The following is a 25,263-nucleotide window of genomic DNA, read 5'->3' as shown; positions in this document are numbered from 1 at the left end:
TACAATGATGGATACCAGACATTATACATTTGTCAAAACCCATAATAGGTACAGCACTAGGAGTGAACACTAAAGGAAACTATGGACTTTGGGTGATAAAGAAGTGTCAATGTAGGGAGGCTCACTGACTAACAAATACACCACTCTGGTACAGAATGTTAACGGCGGGAAAAATTGTGCCTGGGTGAAGAAAGGGAGTATACAGGAACTCTGTACTTTTGGCTCAATTTTGCTGTGAATCTAAAACTGCTCTAAAAAAAAATAGTCTCTCTAAAAAAATGATCCTGGGCTGGGTGCAGAGGCTCACGACTGTAATCCCAGCACTTTTAGCAGGCCAAGGTGGGCAGATCACGAGGTCAGGAGATCGAGACCAACCTGGCTAATATGGTGAAACCCCGTCTCTACTAAAAAATACAAAAAATTAGCCGGGCGTTCGTGATGGGTGCCTGTAGTCCCAGCCACTAGGGAGGCTGAGGCAGGAAAATGGCATGAACCCAGAAGGCGGAGCTTGCGGTGAGCCAAGATCACGCCACTGCACTCCAGCCTGGGCCAGAGAGTGAGACTCCGTCTCAAAAAAAAAAAAGATCCTGGCAACAACATGAAGTATGAAAGCCAGAAAAAGAGCTGAAGTGAGAGAAATCAAATAAGAAGATACAGTACTTTAGGCAAGAAACAAGGATGGATTAGACTACAACACTGGGAGAAGAAACAAAAGCATTCTAAAACAGTATTCAAGTTTCCTGATGTATATAAACTAATCTACTAATGACAATCACGGCATATCTTTATGTACAATGAGAAGGACTTATTTTCTCCAATTTCACAACAAACCAATAAGGTTTTTAGTAAAATACATATGGCACCCTGAAATAACTTTCCAGGTATACATTATGACAAACACATACAGTGAGATTAAATAATATGTAATTAATTATTTCCATGCTTAAGTAGGAACTGGGTCTTCAACCTTCTAAGGAATTTTTTAAAAAACTGAAACACTATAAAAATAATAAAAGCATAGTTATTTAATGCTTAGTTTTCTTATTGTCTGTTAAATAACTATGAATAAAGACAACATCGTACTAAAGTAATAGTTTATTTTTTAATGGATGTAAATTGTTATCTGTTTGAGAAAGCATAATTTTGTACCAATCTTAAATGAACTACTCCCTCCTAGAAAACTCCAAGCATTGTAAAATAAATACTGAATACCTGTTAAAAATCAGTGTAAATGACTCAGTGTGGAGAAACAGATCTCTTTAAAATGACAATAAAAGAAATATTTGTCTTTTTGAAAGTTGAAAATTAGCCTCACCCTTTTCTTCAGGCTTTAAAGAAAAATACTTCTTCTCTGCAGCTATCATTTCAGGCTTTGGCGCTATGGGAAAAAACATTAATACTTTTGTAAGAAGATAGTTTTAAAGCACAGAGACAATTACACTTCTAAAAAGTAAAGATGCATTGAAAAATAACATCATCAGAAAAAACCATGGTTTAACAGAAAGAACAATGTACCAGAATCACCAGGCTCAATTTCTAATCCTGGACCTGCCACTATTACCCTACTCTGTGGTCTCAGTTCCTTCTTTGTCAAATTGAGGTGTTAGAGATCATATCCTCTAACATACTGCAGTCCAGAAGAGCTGTGGTGATGAAAACATTCTCTTTTTTCAGTAGCCAACATGTGACCACTGAGCACTTGAAATGGCACTCTTATGACTGAGAAACTGAATTTTTTAAATTTTATTTAATTTTAATTAATTTCAAAAGCCACACATGGTTAGTGGCTACCATATTGCAGAGTAAAGCTATATAATAAACTTTCAACACCGACTTCTAAAAAAATTACTTTCAACTTATGCTTTCTTTGTTCTAAGATTATGTCAGCAAACATAAAGTTAAAACCAAGGGGGAGAAAAAGACTTGGATTATTCTAAAAAACAGCAAATCTTTTAGGAAATAGAAATTTTTATTACACTTGTAAAGAGCAGTTATTTGAAAATAGTAGTTATGGAAGCAAAGAGCTAGATTACAAAACTTTAGCTCTTGAAGACACTTCTCGGTATACCATAATTTATTCATCTGTTTAAAATCATCTACTTCGTTTAACCTTCAGCATATTGTCTGAAAGAGTACGTAAATTATTATTTGAGACATTAACAAATGGATTTCATTTGAAAAGGTAAAATAACGAATTGGCCAGGTCAATATATTAAGTTTTCTAAGACAGTTTAAATTTGATTAATTTTATTAACTCAAAATTACATATAAAGTATCTACATTTTCAAGATCCTTATTTTATACCATTTGTACTTTTAAAAAATGACAGATACTGATGCATGTGAACACTCAATTTTCATATATTTCTGAAAATGTTTACAGACAACATCATACTTGATAAAAATTAAGTTTGCATTAGATCCAATTTTACCATTTTAGAATTTTAAAAAATTGAAAATAGCAAACTGAATAATGTGTTTCTTACATACCTGGAGCCTTAGCAGGAGGTGGTGGTTTCTTTGGTTTCTGTTAAAATAATAATGGTGGAAACGGTTGACCAGTTTCATATCGAATATAGTTAAACTGTAATTAGTAATAATCTAAATCATACAAATGTCTCTCCTCTTCATTCCGTCCTTGCCAAAAATTATAAAATGCTAAGATTGTAAAAACTACCCAAAAAAACCAATGACAACAAATTATTTCATTAGAATAAATAGCCTCATTGATCAAAATTCAGTCAAATATTTCAATCCATATTTCAGTAGATTGAATAAGCCTTAAAAATCTTAATAAGCAAAAATGTTTTGCTCTGCCTCCCCTAGGTTAAGATTCCTAAGCACCATTTTATCCCTCTTTTGCAGCTGGGGTTGTGGTGAGAGGAGGACTGGCAGAACAAAAAACCTTGTTTTTTGTTTCATTTTGTTCTGTTTTTTAAAAAGCAGAGTAGCAACAAATAGACTAAGTTTTCATTCTTAACACTTTGGAACTCTCAAAGGAACAGTTAAAGGCAAAGATGTGTTTTTTCTCAATTTATAAACATTCACTCATTTTTAAGACTTAATACCTTAAAATATTGAGATACATTTCTAAGTATGTGGAGTTGGTTTTCACAAATTAAGAATAATCGATAAGCCATAATGTACAAACATAATAAAAGCAGAAAAAATGTATTATTTAGTAAAGGTATAAAATAAAGCATATGAAGGCTGAATCAATACTGAATGCAATCTAACAAAAGAAAGGCCTCAGATAGCCTAAGCTTCCATAGAGTTAGAGAGTTCAGCATTGTCTTAAACCTAACATGGTAGCCCATCCTGCTGTGTGCTTGCGCTAATGCTCTTTCCCTCTATTTTAAAAACTCCATTATATTCCTCATCCATGGGGAAAGGGGACCAAGTTGTAGGAAGGCAAAGACCACTGATGAATGACTCAGCCTCACTTTTTCTCTGAGAAGTGATACTAAAATAACAAATTCTGTTAAAGAGGCAAAGAGTGCTTCTTGCCCTCCCAAAAAAATGCACCAACAGCATATTAGCAATTCCACAAGACCTTAAAATAAACTAAAGCTTTTCAACAACATTAAATAAAATATAATTTCTTCCAGGAAAGTACTAATTTATGTTACCAGGATAGACCGTCCTTCTTAAATTATAAAATAAAGAAGTCCAAGGTTATTTTTCAGCACAGTCGAGAAAGAAACAAAGGAAGAATAAAGTACGGAACTGAAACATTATTTTGTTTTACTATAACTCAAATAACTCCTACCTGAATAGCTACATCTGAAACTCCTTCATAAAAATTATTCAATAACAATGCAAAAAAACTTGTTTACAAAAGATTAGTGGCAAAATGTTCTTTCAAGTATTATCATCATTGAAAAACAAAAGCTTACTGGCAAGTCTTTATCGAGTTCATTTATCTGGACAGCAAAATTGTCTGGAAATACTCCTTCTTTACCATTAAGTTCACCTTTCCACCAGCCAGCTTCTCCAGTCTCCTAAAAAGCAAAATAGAATAATTAAGACAATAAAAGTTACCTTTTTTTTTTTTTTAGATAAGGTGTTGCTCTGTTGGCCAGGCTGGAGTGCAGTGATGCAATCATGACTCACTGCAGCCTCAATCTCCTGGGCTCAAGTGATCCTCCCAAGTCAGCCTCCCAAGTGGCTGGGACCACAGGCATGCAACCATAAACTTCTGGGCTCAAATGATCCTCTTGATTTGGTCTCCCAAAGTGCTGGAATTACAGGCATGAGCCACTGTGCCCAGCTGCAACTAAACAGATGACACTGTCCTTCTAAAAGGAAATATTTTCCAAGTACTACTTTTAGCAGTAGTTACAAAATTGGGTTTAATTTAAAAAAAGAAAAAATCTATTTAAAAATTCCATCTATAACATTAAAAGGTTCTCAGAGAAAAGAGGAGAAAGATAAAATAAGGCCGGGCATGGTGGCTCACACCTGTAATTGCAGCATTTTGGGAGGCTGAGGTGGGTGGAACACCTGAGGTCAGGAGTTTGAGACCAGCCTGACGAACAAGGTGAAACCCCATCTCTACTAAAAATACAAACATTAGCCGGGCATCGTGACAGGCACCTGTAGTCCCAGCTACTTGGGAGGCTGAGACAGGAGAATTGCTTGAACTCGGGAGGCGGAAGTTGCGGTGAGCTGCGATCACACCACTGCACTCCAGTCTGGGTGACAGAGTGAGACTCCGTCTCAAAAAAAAAAAGATACAATGAAAGGAAGTGGAAAAGAGACGAAGGTGGAGAGGGAGAATATGAATTTCCAAACTGTATCTTTCTTAACATTCTTAACACTTTATATACTAAATATTAATCACATTATTCAGCTGCTTTAAAAATTAACGAGATTTGACCAGGCAGAGTGGATCATGCTTTGTAATCCCAGCAACTTCAGAGGCTGATGTGGGAAGATCGCTTGATGCCAGAAGTTTGCAAGACCACCCTGGGCAACATAGCAAGACCCTGTTTCTACAAAAAAAATTTGGAAAAAAAAAATTATTCAGGCATAATGGGATGCAACTGTAGTCCCAGTTACTTGAGAGGCTGAGGCAGGAGGATCACTTGTGCCCATGAGCTCAAGGCTGCACTGAGCTATGATCACACCACTGCACACCAGCCTGGGCGACAAAGCAAGACCTTGTCTTTAAATTTTTTTCTTTTTAAATTAACAAGACTTTCTAAGTTTCTTCTAAATATTCACCACCCTTGCATGAAAAATTAGGTGTAATCAGTGCAAATTACATTAATATGAAAATTTACATACATTTATAAAATTCTTGCTAAATGATTTTATCTGCAGTTGCCACTAAAACAAAAAAGGTAACTATGTGAGATGATAGATATGTCAATTTGCTTCACTATAATAACCTTTTTACTACTATGTATCCTATAACATCATTATCCTTTAAGTATACACAATAAAACTTATTTTAAAAAACAATTATATACACTATGCCATCTTATAACAAAGTCAATGTAAAACAATGGGGCCAGGTGTGATAGCTCACACCTGTAATCTCAGCACTCTGGGAGGCCAAAGCGAAAGGAATGCTTGAGCTCAAGAGTTCGAGACCAGCCTGGTCTCCATCTCTACTTTAAAAAGGTGTGTGTGGGCAGGGGAATTTCAAAAATTATTCTACAGGGTTATAGCAAAAACCAAATATTTGTAATTTTCCCATAATATAGTTAATATAGGATTCTGCCCACACAAAAGTACTACTAGGTTTTCTCTTTATTTTGCATTAGGATTTATTCCAAGTTATAAAATCACTTCAATTTTTAAAATGGTGACATCATTTTCCAGAATATAAAGTGTTTCAGAACCATTTCCATACTGACGGACATTTAGCTTGTTTCCCTATTTTTCTTCTTCTGTTTATATTACAAACAACAATCCAAACGGTAGATAGGAGAAAAAATAGAATGAAGTGAAAGAGAAGAAAGAATAAAAATCTGGGAAGTTGAGGTTAATTAAAAAAAAAAAAGTAATTACTTAAAAAAAAAAAAAGCAAATATGATGGTTAACAATAATTCCAAATATATAAATTATAACAAATATAGTCAATAAAAGTTGGCTCAAAAAGAGAATGTTCTGGGCACTTATCACGTGCCAAGTTTTCAGGACTTAGAAACAAGACAAAGTCCCAGCTCTTCTAGATTCCAGGGTGAATATAAGAACATTCTAGGGTGAATGTATAACTTCTGAAAAATATTTCTATAAATAATTCACTGAAAAACAGAAATATCTTACCTTACTTATCAAATGGATTATCTCCCCTTCTTTAAAAGTAAGTTCATCTTCATTAGTACCTTCATAGGCAAATAATGTTCTACAATATTCTTTAGCTGAAATAAAGAATGTAAATAATGTGGCTCACACAAATGGATTCATTCAACAAATACTTATTTATTAAGCCTCTATCTTGTGTAAAGTATACTAAAAGTTATTAAAGATGAACTTAATAATCTATCTTTAAATTTTTAAATACTTATAGTCAATACCATATGTTAAGTAACAACTTCATTAATCATTCATTCAAATATTTACTAAGTGTTTGTGATGTTCCAGACACAGATTCAACTACAAGGAGATACATCCATCAACCAACAAAGTACATCAAAATCCTTGACCTCGTGGTGCTTACATCTAATAGAATTTGCTATTCTAATAAAGCAGTGTAACAAATGCTTCCAACAAGTCTCATGACACATTTGAGTATGTTTCTACTATTCCCAATATGAAAGTTTTATTCAAATACATACCTTTAATTTTACCTTCGCTATCTGTTTTTGTTATCTCCATACTCTGCGTTTTGGATCCCAGTGACGGCAGGATTAAGGGCTAGAATAGAAAAAAAAATGGCATAAACTATTTTAAGATAGAATAAAGATAATACTGTTAAAAAAAAGTTTCCATTTACAGTTGCCCAGCTTTCCCTAATGGTCCTTATAGCTAAGATAGTAATGTGACTGAAAAATCAGCAATGAAACAGGTAAAGGTCTCCAAAGTTCCTTAAATCATAGCTCAGAGCTAAGATTCCTTATCTAAAAGATAATAATCTCTGATGCCCATAGTATATTAACGAGATTGAATTTTAGAATCTCTAAATAAGAGGCTAGGCACCGGTGGTTCATGCCTGAATCCCAACACTTAGAGAGGCCAAGGCAGGAGAACTGCTTGAAATCAGGAGTACAAGGTTGTAAGTGAGTTATGATTATACCACTGCATTCCAGCCTGGATGACAAGGTGAGACCCTAGAACAACAGCACTTGAAAAGTTAAATCCCTGGGCTAAACACTTTGTATAAATAGTGCATATAGGACTAACAGCCTCATAACTATCTGCATTAAGTGGGCACTCTTTATACAATAATATAAATTTATATAAGTAATCTGTCCATAGTAAAAGGAATTTAGCCACTGAGCCCAGGTTTTAACGCAGAACTAAACCTTAAACTGAAAGAGGAGAAAAAAAATTACTTATACTTCATTGCTGTCTGAATGTAAATGATTCAGGTACTCTTATGTTCCTCATAACTACAGTCTACTAGACATTTGTCCATTGTAATTTGTAAAGGACTAAGTCCTTTACCACCTTATACTAGTGTTTCCTTAAGTTCTCTACCCAGAAACAACAGTACATTTAACATTAGATGTCAATAATTGAAAATCTGAACACACTGCTAACTTACCTACCTACCACTGTGTTTTCTGTTTATCTTCTAAGATACTTAACTTTAGTTTTCCCCAACTCTAACCACCGTATTTTCCAATCTGGTGTACCTACAAACACAGCAAATGTGCTCCCTACTTTATCAATTCCTGGATCAGTGATCAAAGCAAGCCTGACAAGACCATCATATAGGGTAACCCTGAGACTACAGTCACTAATAACAACTCTTGAGTAGTGGACATTATCAAGGATGATTAAAAGATAATGTGATCATTAATCAATAAAGTTATTAAATATAATCACAAGCTTTAGAATTGGAAGGAGCACAAGATCATCTAGTCTAATTTCTATCACAATGCAAGAATTGCTTGTCCAACATTCCTAGCTGTTATATAGCTATAGAGCACTACCCCAAAAACCATGAGAATTCCAAACTTTACCTTTAAAACCAAGAATCAATTTGACACCATAATCCTAATGCCAGATAGTCTCAGAGCTAGGAATGTGTAGGATAGAAAGTGGAAGTTCTCTTTTCTGAACCCAACTCTTCACTGTTACATAAGAAAATAGGTAGCAAGTTAGGAAAGGAAAAAAAAAGTTGAAAGCACCTATCTTAGGAGGAAACTTCATAGTATCTCAATAACCAAAACACAGTCTTTATATGAGATGTAGCTACACGAATCAAATAAATACTGTAACACTTTAAATTCTTCAGAGTTAAAGAGACAGGACAGAAGGAACTGTGAAAAAATGCTCTACAGACTGTAGCTATTTTACCACCAAAATAACAGTTTAAGGTTTTATTTTAAACCCTCTTTTTAGTTCTTATAATTTATGGTTCATTTACTTTGTTTCATTTCACAATGCCAGCAAAATGCTAATGAAATAAAATTCTCCACACATTCAAAGAAGGTTAGTAAATTTAACAAATGTTGACAATCTAGAGGAAATTTAAGTAGTGCCAAAATATAAAGTAATTTAATACTTTCTAAATCCATTTTAAAACAGTCCATTTTAGGTCTAATTCAAATTAAATATATATTTATTATATACAAAACTAAATTTATATATGGTAGCTTTTAAAAGGCAAAAAAAAACTTTCTAATTTTTATTTACACTGTGATAACTAAAAACCCTAAAGCTTCTACTAAGTGTGTTAAATTTACCAAGAAATAAGCATTCTAATTTTATTAGATTCAACCATGAATATCATTGTAAATATGGAGACAAAATTTCTCAGTCTCCTCATTCATAACCAAATTATTAGTGATCTCAAAAAAAAAGAAATCGAACAGAGTTACAAACTGACTTTTACATTTTAAAAATGCTTAATGAGAGAATGAGCGGAGTTAATCTAACTTAAGTCCATCATTACCACCTTTTCTGGTTTTTTCTCTTCTGTTTCACTACTGGATGTTCTTGTCCGAAGTTTCACAGAGCCTTCTTTAAAAATGTCTCCAAATCCAATTCCTCGAATTTTCTTTGGCTGTGTAATTGATCCAGGTGCAGTTTCACTCCCATTTCCCGGAGAAGGTAAAGGTGAAGTAGGCCCACCCAAAACAGTTTCTGAAACAATAATTTGTTTTTGAAGAATGACACCTCGAATCACAAAACGTTTCCCATCCTGTCATAATGTCTACATTGTATATGCCTTCTAATAAAACACAGTAAAATTAAAAAAAAAAAAAAACAAAAAAAAACCCAAATGATTCAGTACTGAAATATCCAGAAGAGCAAGATGTAATTCATGCAGTTTACACATACTTTTTTATTGTGCAAAATAATAATAATTTTAGGTAAATTTAATTCGTAAAATTAAGAAATCCTAATTAGGAAATCATGTCATACGAGGTCCTTAAAAACAGCATGTCAATGTATAGCTTTTGGCCAAAGATGATACAATGTGAGACAAACAATAAAGAGATAAGATTATTTTTTAAAGCTATATGATCCAATCCAATCAAAGTTAGCATGAGTTTCTGAATATAAAAACTGGGAATGTTTATTTTAAAAAGGTCAATAGTTCATAACCTGTTCTTTTAGTTCAGAGACTAGGTAACAGGTCTAATTTTAAAGCATTCAATGGAAACCATTACTATATAATAATAAAAAATTGTTAAGTTTAATATTATATGTGTAAGAACGTTTTTACATTCTTGCTCAGCAACAAGGGTTCTTATGTATAGGCTCAGTAAGTCCATGAACAACCCTATGGAAAACTGTGTGGTTATTTTTATGTACATTTTTCTGGGTAAAACAGGTACAGCTTTCATGAGATCCTCAAAGAGCCTTATAATCTAAGTAAGAAACAAAGTTCTAGAGTAAAAATCCAGAAACACTGAAGACTGGGGATATAGGGTAAGGAAAAATATGTGGTGACAGTTCACTGAACTGAGGTAGTCTGTTGAAAAATAACAGAACAACAGGGACAATAAAAATAGTAGTTACCGTTTATTCAGAGCTAATTCTGTACCAGGCACTTGGCTAAGCACTGCATATGAATTATCTCATTTTTATAAGCCCACATGAGCTTCTTAACATTAAGCACTATTACTTCTCATTTTACAAATAAATAAACTTGGACAAAGGGATATTAATGACTTTCCCAGGGACCTACAGGTAGTAACAAAGTCAATTTTTCAAGTGAATTCTAGATGACCCCAAAACCACAGTCTTAAACAATTCAATATAATGGCTCAGACCACAAAGTCTCCAATCAAATGTGAGAATATCTTTCTGCATCGATCGAAATGACCATTTTACAGGTGGTTTGCCAAAACAAGTTATTAACTTAAAAAATATAATGCTAACAAGTATAGTCATCTACCCTAACCATTTTCAATATTATCCTAAGTCACATAGAAGACTGAAGTGGAGAAGATAGTTTCGTAACATATTTTTAAAATTCAACCTCATTGAGAGAATGTTTACAATCAATAAAATGAACCTGTTTTAAATACACATTTCAGTAATATTTGACAAATGTCGCACCATGTAAACACAGCAAGATACAGAACAATTCGTCACACAACACTCGCACACCATCATAGTCGATCCTTCCCCCAAGCCTCAAGAAACCTCTGAACTTCACTGTCACTATACATTTGCCCTTTTTCAAATAAATTATAATCATATAGTACATAAGCTTTTTACATCTACTTCTTTGGCTACACAGAATATATGAGATTCATCCATGCTGTTGCATGTATCCACACTTCATTCCTCCTTATTGCTGATTAGTATCCCATTATACAGATATGCTACTATGTATCTACCATTAAGAATGTAGCTCCAGGTTTTTCACAGATGAGCTTTATAAAATTTAGAAAACTCCCTTCTATGCTATGTAGCGTTTTCATCATTAAGAACTGAATATGTAAATTCTCTTTCTGCATCTAGTGAAATGACCATATGGTTGTTCCCCTGTAAACTGTTAACACTGTGAATTATATAAACTTTTTAAACCAGCCTTGCATGGATGGAACAGACCCCATTAGTATCATGATGTACTAACCTTTACATATTTTGCTGAGTTTGACGTAACCTTTACATATTTTGCTGAGTTTGACGTAACCTATACATATTTTGCTGAATTTGATGGAATACTTCAAAGATTTCTGTGTCTGTGTTCATGAGAGATAATAATATGTAGTTCTTTTTTTCCAAATTACTTCATAAGGGTTTAATATCAAGGTCATACAGACCTAAGAAATCTGAAAGAATCTGTGTAAGATCAAATGCTTGATAGCACCAGTGAAAATCATCTTGGCTAGAAATTTTCCTTATGTGAAGATTTTTTTTATATTAAATACAATTTATTTCACATAGATTATTTAGAATTTCTATTTCTTCTATGCCTGCTCTGGTTAATTATGCTTTTACAAGGGTTTGCATATCTCATCTAAGTTGTCAAATTTATGAGCATATTTCCGTATTACACTTTTAATTGTCAGGTCTGTGATATCCCTTCATATCTGAAAATAGTAATTTTTGTTTTTCTCTTTTCTCTTTGATCGGTCTTGTTAGGGTATTACCAATTTTTTTTTTTTTTTTAATCATTTCACAACACTCAACTTTTGAACTTGATTTTCTTGTCTGTTGGTCTGTTTTTTATTTCAGAACTGCTCTTATTTCCTTTCCTTTCTTCTAATCATTTCAGGTTTAATTTGCTCTCCCTTTTCTTGTTTAAGGTATCTCTTCTATTATTCAAGCATTTAAAGCTATAAATTTCCCTACAGATGTTGCTTTACCTGCATTCCACAAATTCTGATATGTTGTGTTTCACTTTCATTTACATCAAAAACTGTTCTAATGTCCCTTATAATTTCTTCTTTAATTCGTGGGTTATTTACAAGTGTTGTTCAAGTATCTGAGAATTTCCCAAATATCTTGGTGTTTCACAAATAATTCCACTGTGGTCACAAAACCTGTACCGTTCAATGCCAATCCTTTTAAATTTGATGAGACTTGCCTCATGCCCCAACATAGGGTCTATCTCATGCATATTCCAAGTAAACTTCAAAAGTGTACTTCAGAAAGTACTCTGTTGTTGAACTATTCTGTAAACGTCATTTGGGTCCACTTAATTAAGAATGTTACTCAGTTCAAGTCTTCTAAATACGAATTTTGCTCATTTTTTGTTCATTAGTTCTATCAATTATTGAGAGATACATGTTTAAATCTTTTCATTCTTTTCATGGATTTATCTATTTCTTTCAGTTCTGGAAGTTTGCATCTCATGTACTTTGAAGTTCTATTGTTGAGTTATATATTTAGAATTGCTATTAATTTTTATGAATTAGCTCCATCACTATAAAATGTCCTTTTTATTCCGTGGTAATATTTTCTTTCCTGAAATATACTTTGATATTAATATAGTCATTCTAAATTTATTATGCTTTGCACAGAACATCTTTTTCTATCCTTCTTTTAACATGTCAGTGAATTTTTGTATCATCTAGGCTGACAATTTTGGTCTTTCAATTGAAGTTTTTGGACCATTTACATTTAACATAACCACTGATGTAGTTATGTTTAAATCCATTATCTTGCTATTTGTTTTCTTCTATTTACCCACTTGATATTTCTTCCTTTTTTCTCATTTCCAGTAGCATTTCTTAGTATTCCATTTTACTATTAACTTATTAGCTATACCTCTGCTACAGTCTGAATGTATGTGTCCCTCTAAAATTCATTATGTTAGAACCTAAGACCCAATATGGTAGTATTAGGAGGTGATTAGACCATGAGGCTCGAGAGAGTGAGATCACCCCTCTCCCTCTTCTGCCAGGGGAAGACACGGCATTCATCCCCTTTGGAGAACACAGAAACAAGGCACTATCTTCAAAGCAGAGACCAGGCAGGCCCCATCAGACACTGAACCTGCTAGTGCCTAGATGAGGGGACTTCTCAAACTCCAGAACTGTGAGAAAGAGTTTTTGTTTTTAACAAATTACCCAGTCTTGGGCATTATGTTACAGCAGCATGAACTAAGACAACTTCAATGTTTTGTTTTCTGAGGTGCTGCTCTAGGCTTTAAAACCTAATTGCCCCTCAGTACCCATTGGAGATTGTCTTGTGATTTATACAGTTTCTGAAGATAATCTGCAGAATTCTTACCTCATTTATTTGAAGTGGCTTTTCTCCTGTGGTCCCTTCTAAGGTTTTTGCTTTGTTGCTTGCATTCAGCACATGATTACGATCTGCCAAGCTTTGTTTATACTCTTGCATTTGTGGGTTTATAACTTGCATCAAATTTGGAAAATTTTTAGCATTATTCCTTCAAACATTTTTTCATCCACCCTCTCTTCTCCCCTTCTGAGACTCCAGCTACACATATTAGATCATTTAAAATTATCCCAGGCAGGTGCAGTGGCTCACGCCTCTAATCCCAGCACTTTGGGAGGCTGAGACAAGTGGATCACTTGAGGTCAGGAGTTAGAGACCAACTTGGCCAACATAGTGAAACCCCATCTCTACCAAAAAATAGAAAAATTAGTCAGGTGTGTCAGCACACACCTGTAGTCCCAGCTGCTCGGGAGGCTGAGGTGGGAGAATCACTTGAACCCAGGAGGCGGAGGTTGCAGTGAGTGGAGATCACTCCAGTAGAAATTGCACCACTGCACTCCAGCCTTGGCAACAGAGTGAGACTCTGTCTCAAAAATAAAAATATCCCAAGTTGCTAGAGTTTTTGAAGTTTTAGTCTTTTCGCTCTTTCCACTTCATTTTGCATATATTCTATTGTCACATTTTCAAGTTCAATGATCTTTTCCTCTACATTGTCTAGTCTTCTGTTAAAATTTCACAGGAAGAAATTCACTTCAGATGTGTTTTTCATCTCTAGTAGTTCCATTTTGTCCTTTTAAATCCCATCTCTGGTGGTTCCACTTAGCTCTTTTTATGTCTTCTACTTACTACTCATTATATTAACATTTTCCATTACAATCTTGAGCATATTAGGCATTTCTATGATAGTTATTTTAATATCTACTAATTCCATCATTTCTGGGTCTCTTTCTACCAACTAGTTTTTCCTCCAGATTATAGGTCACATGTTCCTGCCTTTTGGTTTTTTTCTTTTTCTTTTTTCTTTCTTTCTTTTTTTCTTTTTTTGAGATGGAGTCTCATTCTCTCATCCAGGCTGGAGTGCAATGGCACGATCTCGGCTCACTGCAACTTCCACCTCCTGGGTTCAAGCAAGTCTCCTGCCTCAGCCTCCCGGGTAGCTGGGATTACAGATGCCCGCCACCACACCTGGCTAATTTTTTGTATTTTTAGTAGAGACAGGGTTTCACCATTTTGGCCACACTGATCTTGAACTCCTGACCTCAGGTGATCTGCCCGCCTCGGCCTCCCAAAGCGCTGGGATTACAGGCATGAGATGTTGTTGAATGCTAAATTTTATAGTAATCATTTACAACAGTAATTTCCAATCAGGGTGGATTCTGCCTCCCAAGAGACATGAGGCAATAACTGGAGACATGTTTGGTTATTACAATGGGGGAGTGTTACTGACATCTAGTGAGTAGAAATCAGAAATGCTTCTTAACATCCTGTATGTACCAGAGAGCCCCTGAAAATAAATAAGTTATCCAGCCCAAAACATCATCAGTGACAAGGTTGAGAAGTTCTACTTTAAAGACTGCTGGCAAATTTTTTATTTTTTTTTTCTGGCAAACAGGTAAGTTATTTGCACATTAGTGTGAAGCTTTTTTAGGGTAGCATTAGAGCAACCTCCATTCTAAGGCTAATTTAGCCCCACTTCACCTCTCTACTGAATTGCCCACGTAGTCAATAAAATCTCTGAAATCTAGAGAGAAAGAACTCAATTCTTGGCCTTGTATAAGCATACCGGAAATTGCTCATACTAACCCCTAGTAATTGCTCTTTCTTCACAAGTTGCTCATGTTCAGTCTCTGGGGTTTCACTGTACGCATTCACAGATTGGTGCTCAGCTAAACCCTCAAATCAACACCCAAGAACAGTTCTGGTGCTCTCTCTACATACAGCTCTCACTTCAGGTGTTCAGCAATACAAAATTCTAACTGCCTTTGTTTCCCTGAATTTTGATCAATCCTCAACAAAACCATAGCCTTCTGCTGTGGTTAGGTCCCCTTTCCTCGTAATGCAGTTCAGAAATCAGCTCCTGGCAGAAACCTAGGACAATGGTAGAGCTCTCCTTCCCCCTTGTTTTTTCTCCTTTTCTCAGGAATACCAGGCCTGTGCAGTCTACTTTTTAGAAAAATTTGCTTCCTATATTTTCTCCAATTCTCGATCTTGTACGGTGGAAAAGTGAATTCCACACTGTCTTGCTCCCGCACTGCCAGAAGTGTATTCTATATAGTTTAATATATACCTCCAATAACCAGCCTGTTGGACAAAGCAATATTCTGGTACAGATTAGCACATGAGGTGCATATCTAAAAGGCATTCTTAAAATGAAACTATCCATGGTATTAATAAATCATATATTGATAGAGACAACTTTAGGGGATTATTCTAAGGTACAATTTCCAGAGTTTATTTGATTAAGGCCATAAAACAAACAAAACAAAAAAAAAAACAAAAAAAAAGGCAGGGAAGGGGGTTGGATTTAGTGACTGTAACCTTTATTAGAGTTATTAAAATATATACCATTAAAATAGATGGCTAGATATCAAAAATATCCAGTTCTAATTGATAGGCTATTTTTGGCTAAATGAAAAACACCAAATTTTACTACCACGTTGGCTATTAAATCAATGGTTGCAAGGCAGCATGATGTAGTGGTAAAGTATATGAACTCTAGGGTCACATCTTCTCGATTCATATCTTGCCCCTTCCATTATATTTGCCCAATCTCTTCACCTGTAAAATGGGGAACTTCACAGGATTGCTATGAGAAGTAAACTAATTTATTCCTGTAAAGTTCTTTAAACGGTGCCCAGCTCAGTGTCTATTATTTTTTAAAAGTTTAAAAGATGTATCACTGTGAACCATAAGTAAGTGAGAGCATTGATCACAAAGAAGCAGCAAAATATAAAAGGGAAAACAGCCACTGGAAAGAAGAGGATAAGGAGAAAGGAAAAAGGAGGAGGAAAAAGGGCATGCAGGAGGTGCCATAATGAGACAAAACAATAACCTTATCTATATGGTACTTGTAACATTTTAATACCCATATACTTTACCCATCCAATTGTCCTTGAATTGCTATGTTTGAAGAAAAACATCTGCATTTTATGTGTATTGCTATCAGTCATAAAACAAACAGCACATCTGTCTATTGAGCCTAAACCCTCCCTCCTCCTTCCTCATTAAATCTCTATAGCAGAAGCTACTTGATGGCTTGTATCTTCATGTAAAGTGACTTAAAAGAATTGCAAAATCCAATTACTTGTTTGGAGAAAAACAAAAACAAGAAACCACATGCGAACTGAACTGAAAGCTAAAAAAAAAAATAGAAACTTGATGAAAATGAAAAGCATTTAATAGAATCAATCCAAGTTTACCATTAAAGTCATCATTCACCATTATTCTCAAGGATTTTGCAAGTCGATCATGCAGGTGTGGGTGTGGGTGTTTTAACTGGACTTAAAATCAATCAATATTGCATAGTTCCTAAAAAGTACACATAGAAAGAATGTCTGGCTGTTAACAATAACTCAGAAAGATCCATAACGTACTACCAGTCAGGGCATCAAAACTCCAGAACAAGTTTTCTTGCAAAGTTGCTCACTAGGAGGAGTATAAGGTGAATACTAATACATGAGTAAAGACCTCAAGGTAAACTGTGTAACACCTTGACTCCTAGTGACTAGGCTGCAGACCAACAAATTTCTATCTACTATCTTTGGCACACGAAGTATACAACCATTTCCCCAGGATCCTGTGTCCCATTAGAAACGAGCACTTTCTTCTACTCCAGAACCTGAATAATCAAATAAAACTTCAGCTGACTCCTCCTAACAGAACAAATTTTTTTCTACGTGTAAGAGACTAGAACTCTTGAAGAACAATCCATCAGGGTTTCTTAAATGTTTTGTGTGATGCATCCATCTAGTTGCCCAGTAAAGCCTAGAGGGATAAATGGCAAAAACATTTAAGAATCGCTGCTGGAACCCCTTCATCTCCTCAAAATTCTGGCCTCACCACTTAGCAACTTATTCATAACATTACTCCTTTTCCATAGAAGACATCAAAAGTCAGAAATATCTTCCTCGGCTTCCTACCATTAAGCTTACTAACTCTGATCTATCTCCAATAAATTGAGACTAATCATAATAGCCATAATGTGAAACCCATTTCCTCCACTTTCTGGATAAATCCTATTGTGCTGTAACTACACTTCTTCTGAGTTTCCGTCTTCAACTGTTCCCCTTCTACTTGTCAGCCATTAGGATACCAAGATGATCAACACTCTTCCTTTTTAAGAAAAAGAACAAAAACATTCTTGAATATATGTTGCCATCAACTGCTGCAACTGCCTTATACTTACTCTCTCCACTGCCTAACCTCCTTTCTTCTTCAATTCGGCTTCTGCCCTAATTACCTCACAACTGCTGTTGTTTAGGTCCTTCATGATCTCTTTTACTTCACCTCCCAAGTAGTATCTGACACTACTGGCCCTGCCTCCCTGAATAACTCTCCTCCCTTGACTGACTACCACACATTCATAGGTTTCTTTCTGGCTCTCTCCTTCTGTGCTTTCTAGGTCTTCTTTTCAGTTAATCTTCCTCAGTCCATGTCTTAAATGTTATTACACAGGATTCCATCCCAGGGTCTTTAGTTTTTTTTCACTCTGTATATTCTCTCTAGGTCATCTAATCTAAACCCATCTTTTTTTTTTTTTTAAATCATATTTTATTTTTTTGAGATGGAGTCTCACTCTGTCACCCAGGCTGGAGCGCAATGACACAAACTCGGCTCACTGCAACCTCCACCTCCCGGGTTCAAGCAATTCTCCTGCCTCAGCCTCCCAAGTAGCTGTGATTACAAGTGCACGCCACCACACCTAGCTAATTCTTTTGTATTTTTTAGTAGAGACAGGGTTTCACCATGTGGGCCAGGCTGGTCTCAAACTCCTGACCTCATGATCCACCCACCTCGGTCTCCCAAAGGGCTGGGACTGCAGGCGTGAGCCACCATGCCTGGCCTACCCATCATTTCTTACACCACCTAAAGTACTATCAAGTCCCAGTTTTGCACAGACACCGGAATTTTTCTAAGGATTCAGATCAATAGACAACTGACTACCAAATATCTTTCATTTGGATGCTCTCACGTCCCTACAAGCCTCAAATTTAACATCTCCAAAAGTGAATAGCCAACATGGTAGTAAAAGTTGGTAATTTTCAATGATTCAAAAATAATTAACCTACCAATTAGGACTGCCTATTTTCAATAATTAGGCATCTATTTTAATGATACATCATCATCTCCCAATAACTTATCTCTGAAAATGACATCTCCACCTTACAAAGCCAAAAACTTGGTAGCAGTTGGCTCCTCTTTTTTGGTCATTCCCTAAATAACATTATCACTAGGTCCTGTTCTTCATGCTATCACTTATATAACTCCTATTCTATGCAAGTCTCTCCATCCCCATAGCACTGCTCTAGTTTAGGCTAATTCTACCTCATTATCAAAACATTCTCAACTGGTGTTAGCAGACCAGTCTCTTCTCCAGTCTACTCTCCACATTGCTATTCCCCCTCCATACTGCAACCAATTTATCTGAAAAACAATCTCATCATTTCACTCTACGGCTTCTCTGTGATTTGATTAACATTTTTGTAATGTTTTCTTACGCCTGACCCAATAACTTCTCCAGGCTCAATATTCACCACATCTAATTATATACTCTATAATGCCTCTGAATTAAATCTCTTTCAGGATCTTGCGAATGCTATGATTTTCTTCACCCTCTGCCACAAACTTGCTTAGAAATTTCCTAGCCATTGTGGGATCTCAATCTATGACTTCTTCTAGGGTGCATTCCTTCACAGCCTGCCAAGTCTGGACTAGCCTTCTTATATACATTTATTGCACCCTTTCCTGTAACAAATATTTCTCCTGCTAAATTACAATCACTTTTTAAAACCATCTTTTCTTTCCCAGTGGAACAAAAGCTTCAAACATGAGGGGAAATAACGCCTATGTTGCTGATCACTGTACTCCCAGGACCTTGTACAATATACTTAACAAAAGGCACTCAATAAATTGAATGAATAAATATATGAATACTGAATTAACTAAACAGTTGTATTTATATTTAGAATTTCCCTTTACCAGATTTGACTTTTAAATTTTAGATTTTGCAATACACTGCCTTCATAAGAAATGCTAGTATACCCATATATTACTACCCATAACACTCAAAGAGCTGAGAGTACATGAAAAGATAGTTCTACAAGCATACCTAAAAGAAAATTAGGTGAAGATGGCAGCAAACAAATGGACTACAATAGTGAAAAACCACCAAATTTCCATAATCTCACATGTTAAATAGCACAGTAAAGCTTAAAACAAAAACAAAACAAAACAAAAAACTGGGAAATCATAAAAACCAAACTCTAATGATGATTTTACCACTCAGTAAATAATCTCAGGAGTTTCCATTTCTTGACCCTTAAAATGGGAGTGACATTAATCCTCTTAAGAGGATTTATTCTACTATAAAGACATATGCATGCATATGTTTATAGCAGCACTATTTACAATAGCAAAGTCATGGAACCAACCCAAATGCTCATCAATAATAGGCTGGATAAAGAAAATGTGGTACATACACACTGTGGAATACTATTCAGCCATAAAAAGGAATGAGATCATATCCTCCACAGGAACACGGATGAAGCTGGAAGCCATCATTCTTAGCAAACTAACACAGGAACAGAAAACCAAACACTGCATGTTTGCACTCACAAGTGGGAGTGGAACAATGAGAATACACAGACACAGGGAGGGAAACACACACCAGGACCTGTTGAGGGGTGACGAGCTGGGGAAGGGAACTCAGAGGACGGGTCAATAGGTGCAGCAAACCACCATGGCACACTTATAACCTATGTAACAAATCTGCATGTCCTGCATATATATCCCAGAACTTAAAGCAAAAAAAAAGGGAAGAGGATTTCACTTGACAAAAGTGTTTGAAAAGTTCTATATATACCACAAAATACTAGTCTTTGTTTCACTGAGTGTCAACATATCAGACACCATTATAGACAATGAGTAAACAAATATAAATAAAAATATATATGTTCTAATGAGCAGGTAGACAGACAATAAGTTCAATAAGCAATAGCAACAAATTCTTCTTTGAAACATTAAAAAAAAAAGAGAGAAAGAGAATTAAAAGTAGAGCTGTTTTATACAGAGCTGTCAGTAAGGGCCTCAATGATAAGGTGATTTCTGAGAGAATCCTGAATCAGACAAGTAGCCATCAGGACATCTTGAAGAAAAGCATTCCACACAAAGGTATACAACAAGCACAAAGGCTGTGAGAGAGGAATGTTCCTAACATCCTTAAGAAACCTAAGGTGACCAACGTAAACAAAGGGGAAAGTTAAATAAGAGATGAGGTAAGAAAGGTGGAGGGAGGGATATGGGGATGCCAGATCATAGAGGGATTTGTAGCCATTTTAAAAGATGTTGGCTTTTAGTCTAAGTGAAATGTAAAGCAACTGGAGGGTGATCACTACTGGCTACCAGACTATTCAGTAAGTAGGTAATGGCATATAGGCTATGGTAATTATACAGCAAAAGATAACTTATACCAGGATAGCGGCAGTGAAGGTGGTAAAAAGAAAATAGATTCTAAACATTTTTTGACAAAATCTGTTAATGAATCATGGTAGGGTGCAAGGTTAAAAAGAAGAGTACAAGAGAAAACTAAGAATTTTGGCCTGAGTAAAAAAACGATGAACTTGTCCTTAACTCAGATGGGGAAGATTACATGGAGCAGAAAAAAAAGGCAGAGGATAAATTTTGGGCAACTTAGGTTTAAGATGCCTATTAGACATCGAAATGGAGATTCTGAAAGAAGTTTAATGTGGAAGATTTTTAGAAAAGGGTGGAAAAGACAAGTATATATAGTCATTGACTTCATAAAATAAGGGGAAAATTTGAAAACACATTCCTATTTGGCAAATAAATGGAATCTGCATGTTGACAAAAAGACACTCTAAGAAGGGTTAAGTATATTTGACAAAATTAAAAAGGAGACATTACAAAACCAAAACATAACACTTTCCTGGAGAAGCAATGCTTTCCTGAGACTGAATACTAAAAGGACCTTTATATAGAAACCACTCAGTAACAGAATAGATGATTAATTCACCACATTCCTACAGAAAACATAATGGTGGCATTCTTAACCTTTTATCTTACAGTTCCTCAATGAAAACTGAGGATCTAAAAATAAATTATCTGTGAAGACTTAATATTGTCTATATATTATTTAGAGTCAGAATTATCTGTTTAGCAGTAACACAGTTTAATTGGTCAAACCAAGAACATTATCCCATTACTACATAGAAGAGAAAGGAGGAAAAGGGGAAGGGGAGGGAGGAGGAAGAGAACCCTATTAAATTTAAAAGACTGTGAGGAGAAACTATGTGATATAATCAAATATAGTGGATATGACATTCCAATACTGAAAGCAAAAAAATAACACTTATAATGTACATTCTACTATAATTTTTCTAACAGCTACGAGGAACATAATTATTTTACTGACTGAAAAGACTATCAAAATACCAATTATGGACAGAGGCTGTTACACTTTGTTAGGACACAGGAAAATTTTAAGTAGTTACTCCTTATATAATGCTCACTTCCTGGCATTCACAACAATATGCAGAAACTTGCCTAAAATTTAGAGTTGGGGAAGGAAAAAAAAAATTATAGTGTACTTCAACCACGGATTTTCCACCCCATAATCACAAAGCTCCACATTTAGAATGAACAGTTATTGTAAAAGGGTTAAACAAAGAAGGAAGGATATTTCTAACAGACAAAATTTGCACAGTTACTAAAATCCAAATCAAGCTGAACAGCATAAGAAAATGTTCAAAGTATTTTATAATTATAAAAGTAATGAACTAAACTCAAATATAAATTAGATCTCTTGTTCTGGTGGTCCTATACAAATTTTAAATTGGAAATATTTTAAGGGCTCAGTTTTATATGGCATCACAAAGATCATTTCACTCATATGCTTTAATTTACACCAAATTTTAATTTACACCAAATTTTAATGTTAAAAGTAGATATCAAAAGATCCAATACCTGTGAACCCTAAAGAAATACTAATGTGCATCAGAAGTAACTCAGGAGACAGTTTGCTAATTGATGAATGCCCCATTAAATTTAAGCCACGTGTTTTTGGTACTTATGTATGTTCTCTAATGGTTTTTACACGCCCTTAAACATAAGTTTTGACTTCAGAATTATTGAGTACTCTCAAATAAATGTAATATAAAATAGTGAAAGTACATCTAGTTAGTATGATTCCTTCTCCACTGATTCCTACCTCAATGATTTTTCTCTTTCAATACAATCAGCATCTGCACTAAAGAAAACTGAAACTATTAAAACAACTAAAACTAAACAACTGGAACTATTTTCATTAATATTTTCATTTAATTCATTAAAGAGCCTTAGAAAAATTTAGAATCTTTACAAGTTTATTGCTAAGTTAAAGAGAAAAGAACTAGCAGAAGAACACTTAAAAATGAGAGGCAACTGGGCATCCCAAGTCATATTAAGTAGCCATTGACCTCAGGCTTTTTTCATTACTTTGTAGCATGTATAGTATGTAGCACTTACAGAGAGCTGCAAACTAATATAAGAGTAAATTTGAACTCATTTTTAAGGCTAATGAGCTTTAAAGAAAAGGATTCTTTAAAGGCGATCTGCAATGAATATATGGTAGAGCATAATATTGTACACAAATGTTTGGTGCCCTTCCTTGTAAGAAAATTACATATCCCCACCCTGCTGCACTAACGCATGCATGACCATAACCGCCAAATACAATGTTAGTGGAAATGACATGTCAATTTTGGACAGAAGCTTTAAAAGCCATCCTCCTTTTTCTCTGCCTCTTCAAGGATTAAAGAGTTGCCGATTATATTTTCTAATGTTTCCTGTGACATTTCTGAGATGAAAATTTGCATATTAAGCAAAATGAAGTGGCAAACAAATTTCTAAATATTACATTTAGAAATATCTTCCTCCAACATTTTTGATAGCTACCTGAAGTAACTCAAGTCATTTTATTCTATAAGTATACTTACTTCACATTTGTCCTCCCCTAGAGATGTGACCCTTGCACCTCTGGACTACAGAGGGATTACATACGCTCAGAAAATCAGAACTGAATACATACAAAGGTTAAGAAATGTTCACTTGTTAAAATAGCTTCTACTTCTTCCTTTGGTCACATGTTTATTCTAAAAATTACAGCAGAGTTCAAACTATTCATCAAACCAATTTTTTAAATGTGATACAAAGTTTTATTTGTTCATTTCTTGCATTTGAAGGACTCTTTGATGACATACTGGGCCTGAGATTCTTTGCCATAGTCCTTAACTACTACACAACCACAACCAACTTCTTTATAGGGTTTTCCCTCTCTGTCAATTTTACAGAGAGGCCTACACATTCCCCTAGTTGCTTGTTGTCATCAACCTTAATTAAGTTGATTTGATGTTCAGCACAAAGGGCCTCCACCAACTTGACATACAAAGGTTCATCACAGTTGGATGCAAGCACACAAACATGAGCTTGCCACTTGTCTAAGGCTTGGCCAGCTTCACAAATTCCACTGCTAGGCTATTGTGCATAAGGGTGGTCTTTGGAATCTCCTGTAAAGCAGTAGCAGTATTAACACCCATTACATCTTCAGCAACAATGCCCTCTTCTACCACAGCAGTGGGTTCACGTGAAGCCGAATCTTCAAAACAACCAAGTCTTTGCTTAAGCAAGACCTGTTGGTGGAAGGCAAAGAGCCATCAAACTAATTTATGTCTTCACTTTATAACTTAAAAATTATTACTATAACTAACTGAAAACTCTGACCTGAAAATCTGTTATATACCAGCAATTTCTCCTCACAATCTCACTATTCCTAGTTCTCATTACTAGATCTGTTATATACTGTCTACTTTGTAGAACAATTACTGGTATTTTATGACTATGTAAAGTAACATTTTTTCCTGTCACTTTCTAAAATTCAAGAGGTTTCTTCTACATCAATCTTTTAGAAACTAAATTCATGTTGGTTTTTCTATACTCACAATTTATTGATAAACCATGAATTATAATATTGCTTTCTAAGCATTCATCCTTTCAAGCCTAATTAATGTTAGATGGCTTTTATACTAAAAAGCAAATGAACACAGGCAATATAATTGTAGCTTGCGATGTGTAGATAACTAAAACTTGAAAGAAAAATTAAATTTCCTTAGAAGTAAAGCAAACTCAGCCAGGCGCAGGGGCTCATGCCTGTAATCCTAGCACTTTGGGAGGCTGAGGTGGGCGGATCACGAGGTCAGGAGATCGAGACCATCCTGGCTAACAAGGGTGAAACCCCATCTCTACTAAAAATACAAAAAAAAGAAAAAAAGTTAGTCGGGCATGGTGGCGGGCACCTGTAGTCCCAGCTACTCGGGAGGCTGAGGCAGGAGAATGGCGTGAACCCGGAAGGCAGATCTTGCAATGAGCTGAGATTGCGCCACTGCACTCCAGTCTGGGCGACAGAGCGAGACTCCGTCTCAAAAACATATATACATACATACATACATACATACATACATACATACATAAATAGAAGTAAAGCAAACTCAATTACTCATTTCATATATTTCTATGGTCAATGGGCTTAGAAATAAAATCATTAGAGATGAAAATATACCTTCTGGTATTAAATTGGAATTAGAGGTACCAGTAAAGATGGATAAACAGATTAATGATCAAGACATATGGGTAGAGGTATGGGATTATATGTGTGTGTAAGCATTTTCTAGCTTAATCTACTAAGAAGGCTCAGAAACATTACCCCAGTAGCAATGACCACACGTCG

The 25,263-nt window shown here is 35.2% G+C and overlaps 1 protein-coding gene and 1 pseudogene across 1 annotated transcript in view; both read right to left on the bottom strand.

The window, feature by feature from the left end:
* Positions 1 to 25,263, bottom strand: part of CD2AP (CD2 associated protein) — a 151,254-nt gene that overhangs the window by 45,264 nt on the left and 80,727 nt on the right. The window contains exons 6-11 of the mRNA XM_050789018.1: positions 9,076 to 9,263; positions 6,788 to 6,866; positions 6,276 to 6,370; positions 3,896 to 4,000; positions 2,490 to 2,526; positions 1,316 to 1,378 (exon numbers count right to left, since the gene is read on the bottom strand). Coding sequence (XP_050644975.1) covers positions 1,316 to 1,378; positions 2,490 to 2,526; positions 3,896 to 4,000; positions 6,276 to 6,370; positions 6,788 to 6,866; positions 9,076 to 9,263 — 567 coding nt within the window. The remainder of the gene's footprint in view (positions 1 to 1,315; positions 1,379 to 2,489; positions 2,527 to 3,895; positions 4,001 to 6,275; positions 6,371 to 6,787; positions 6,867 to 9,075; positions 9,264 to 25,263) is intronic.
* LOC126953580 (40S ribosomal protein S12-like) lies at positions 12,230 to 24,193 on the bottom strand (annotated as a pseudogene).

The sequence above is a fragment of the Macaca thibetana genome, chromosome 4 (assembly GCF_024542745.1).
Source record: "Macaca thibetana thibetana isolate TM-01 chromosome 4, ASM2454274v1, whole genome shotgun sequence".
NCBI lineage: Eukaryota > Metazoa > Chordata > Mammalia > Primates > Cercopithecidae > Macaca > Macaca thibetana.
This window is presented reverse-complemented; position numbering and strand designations above follow the sequence as displayed.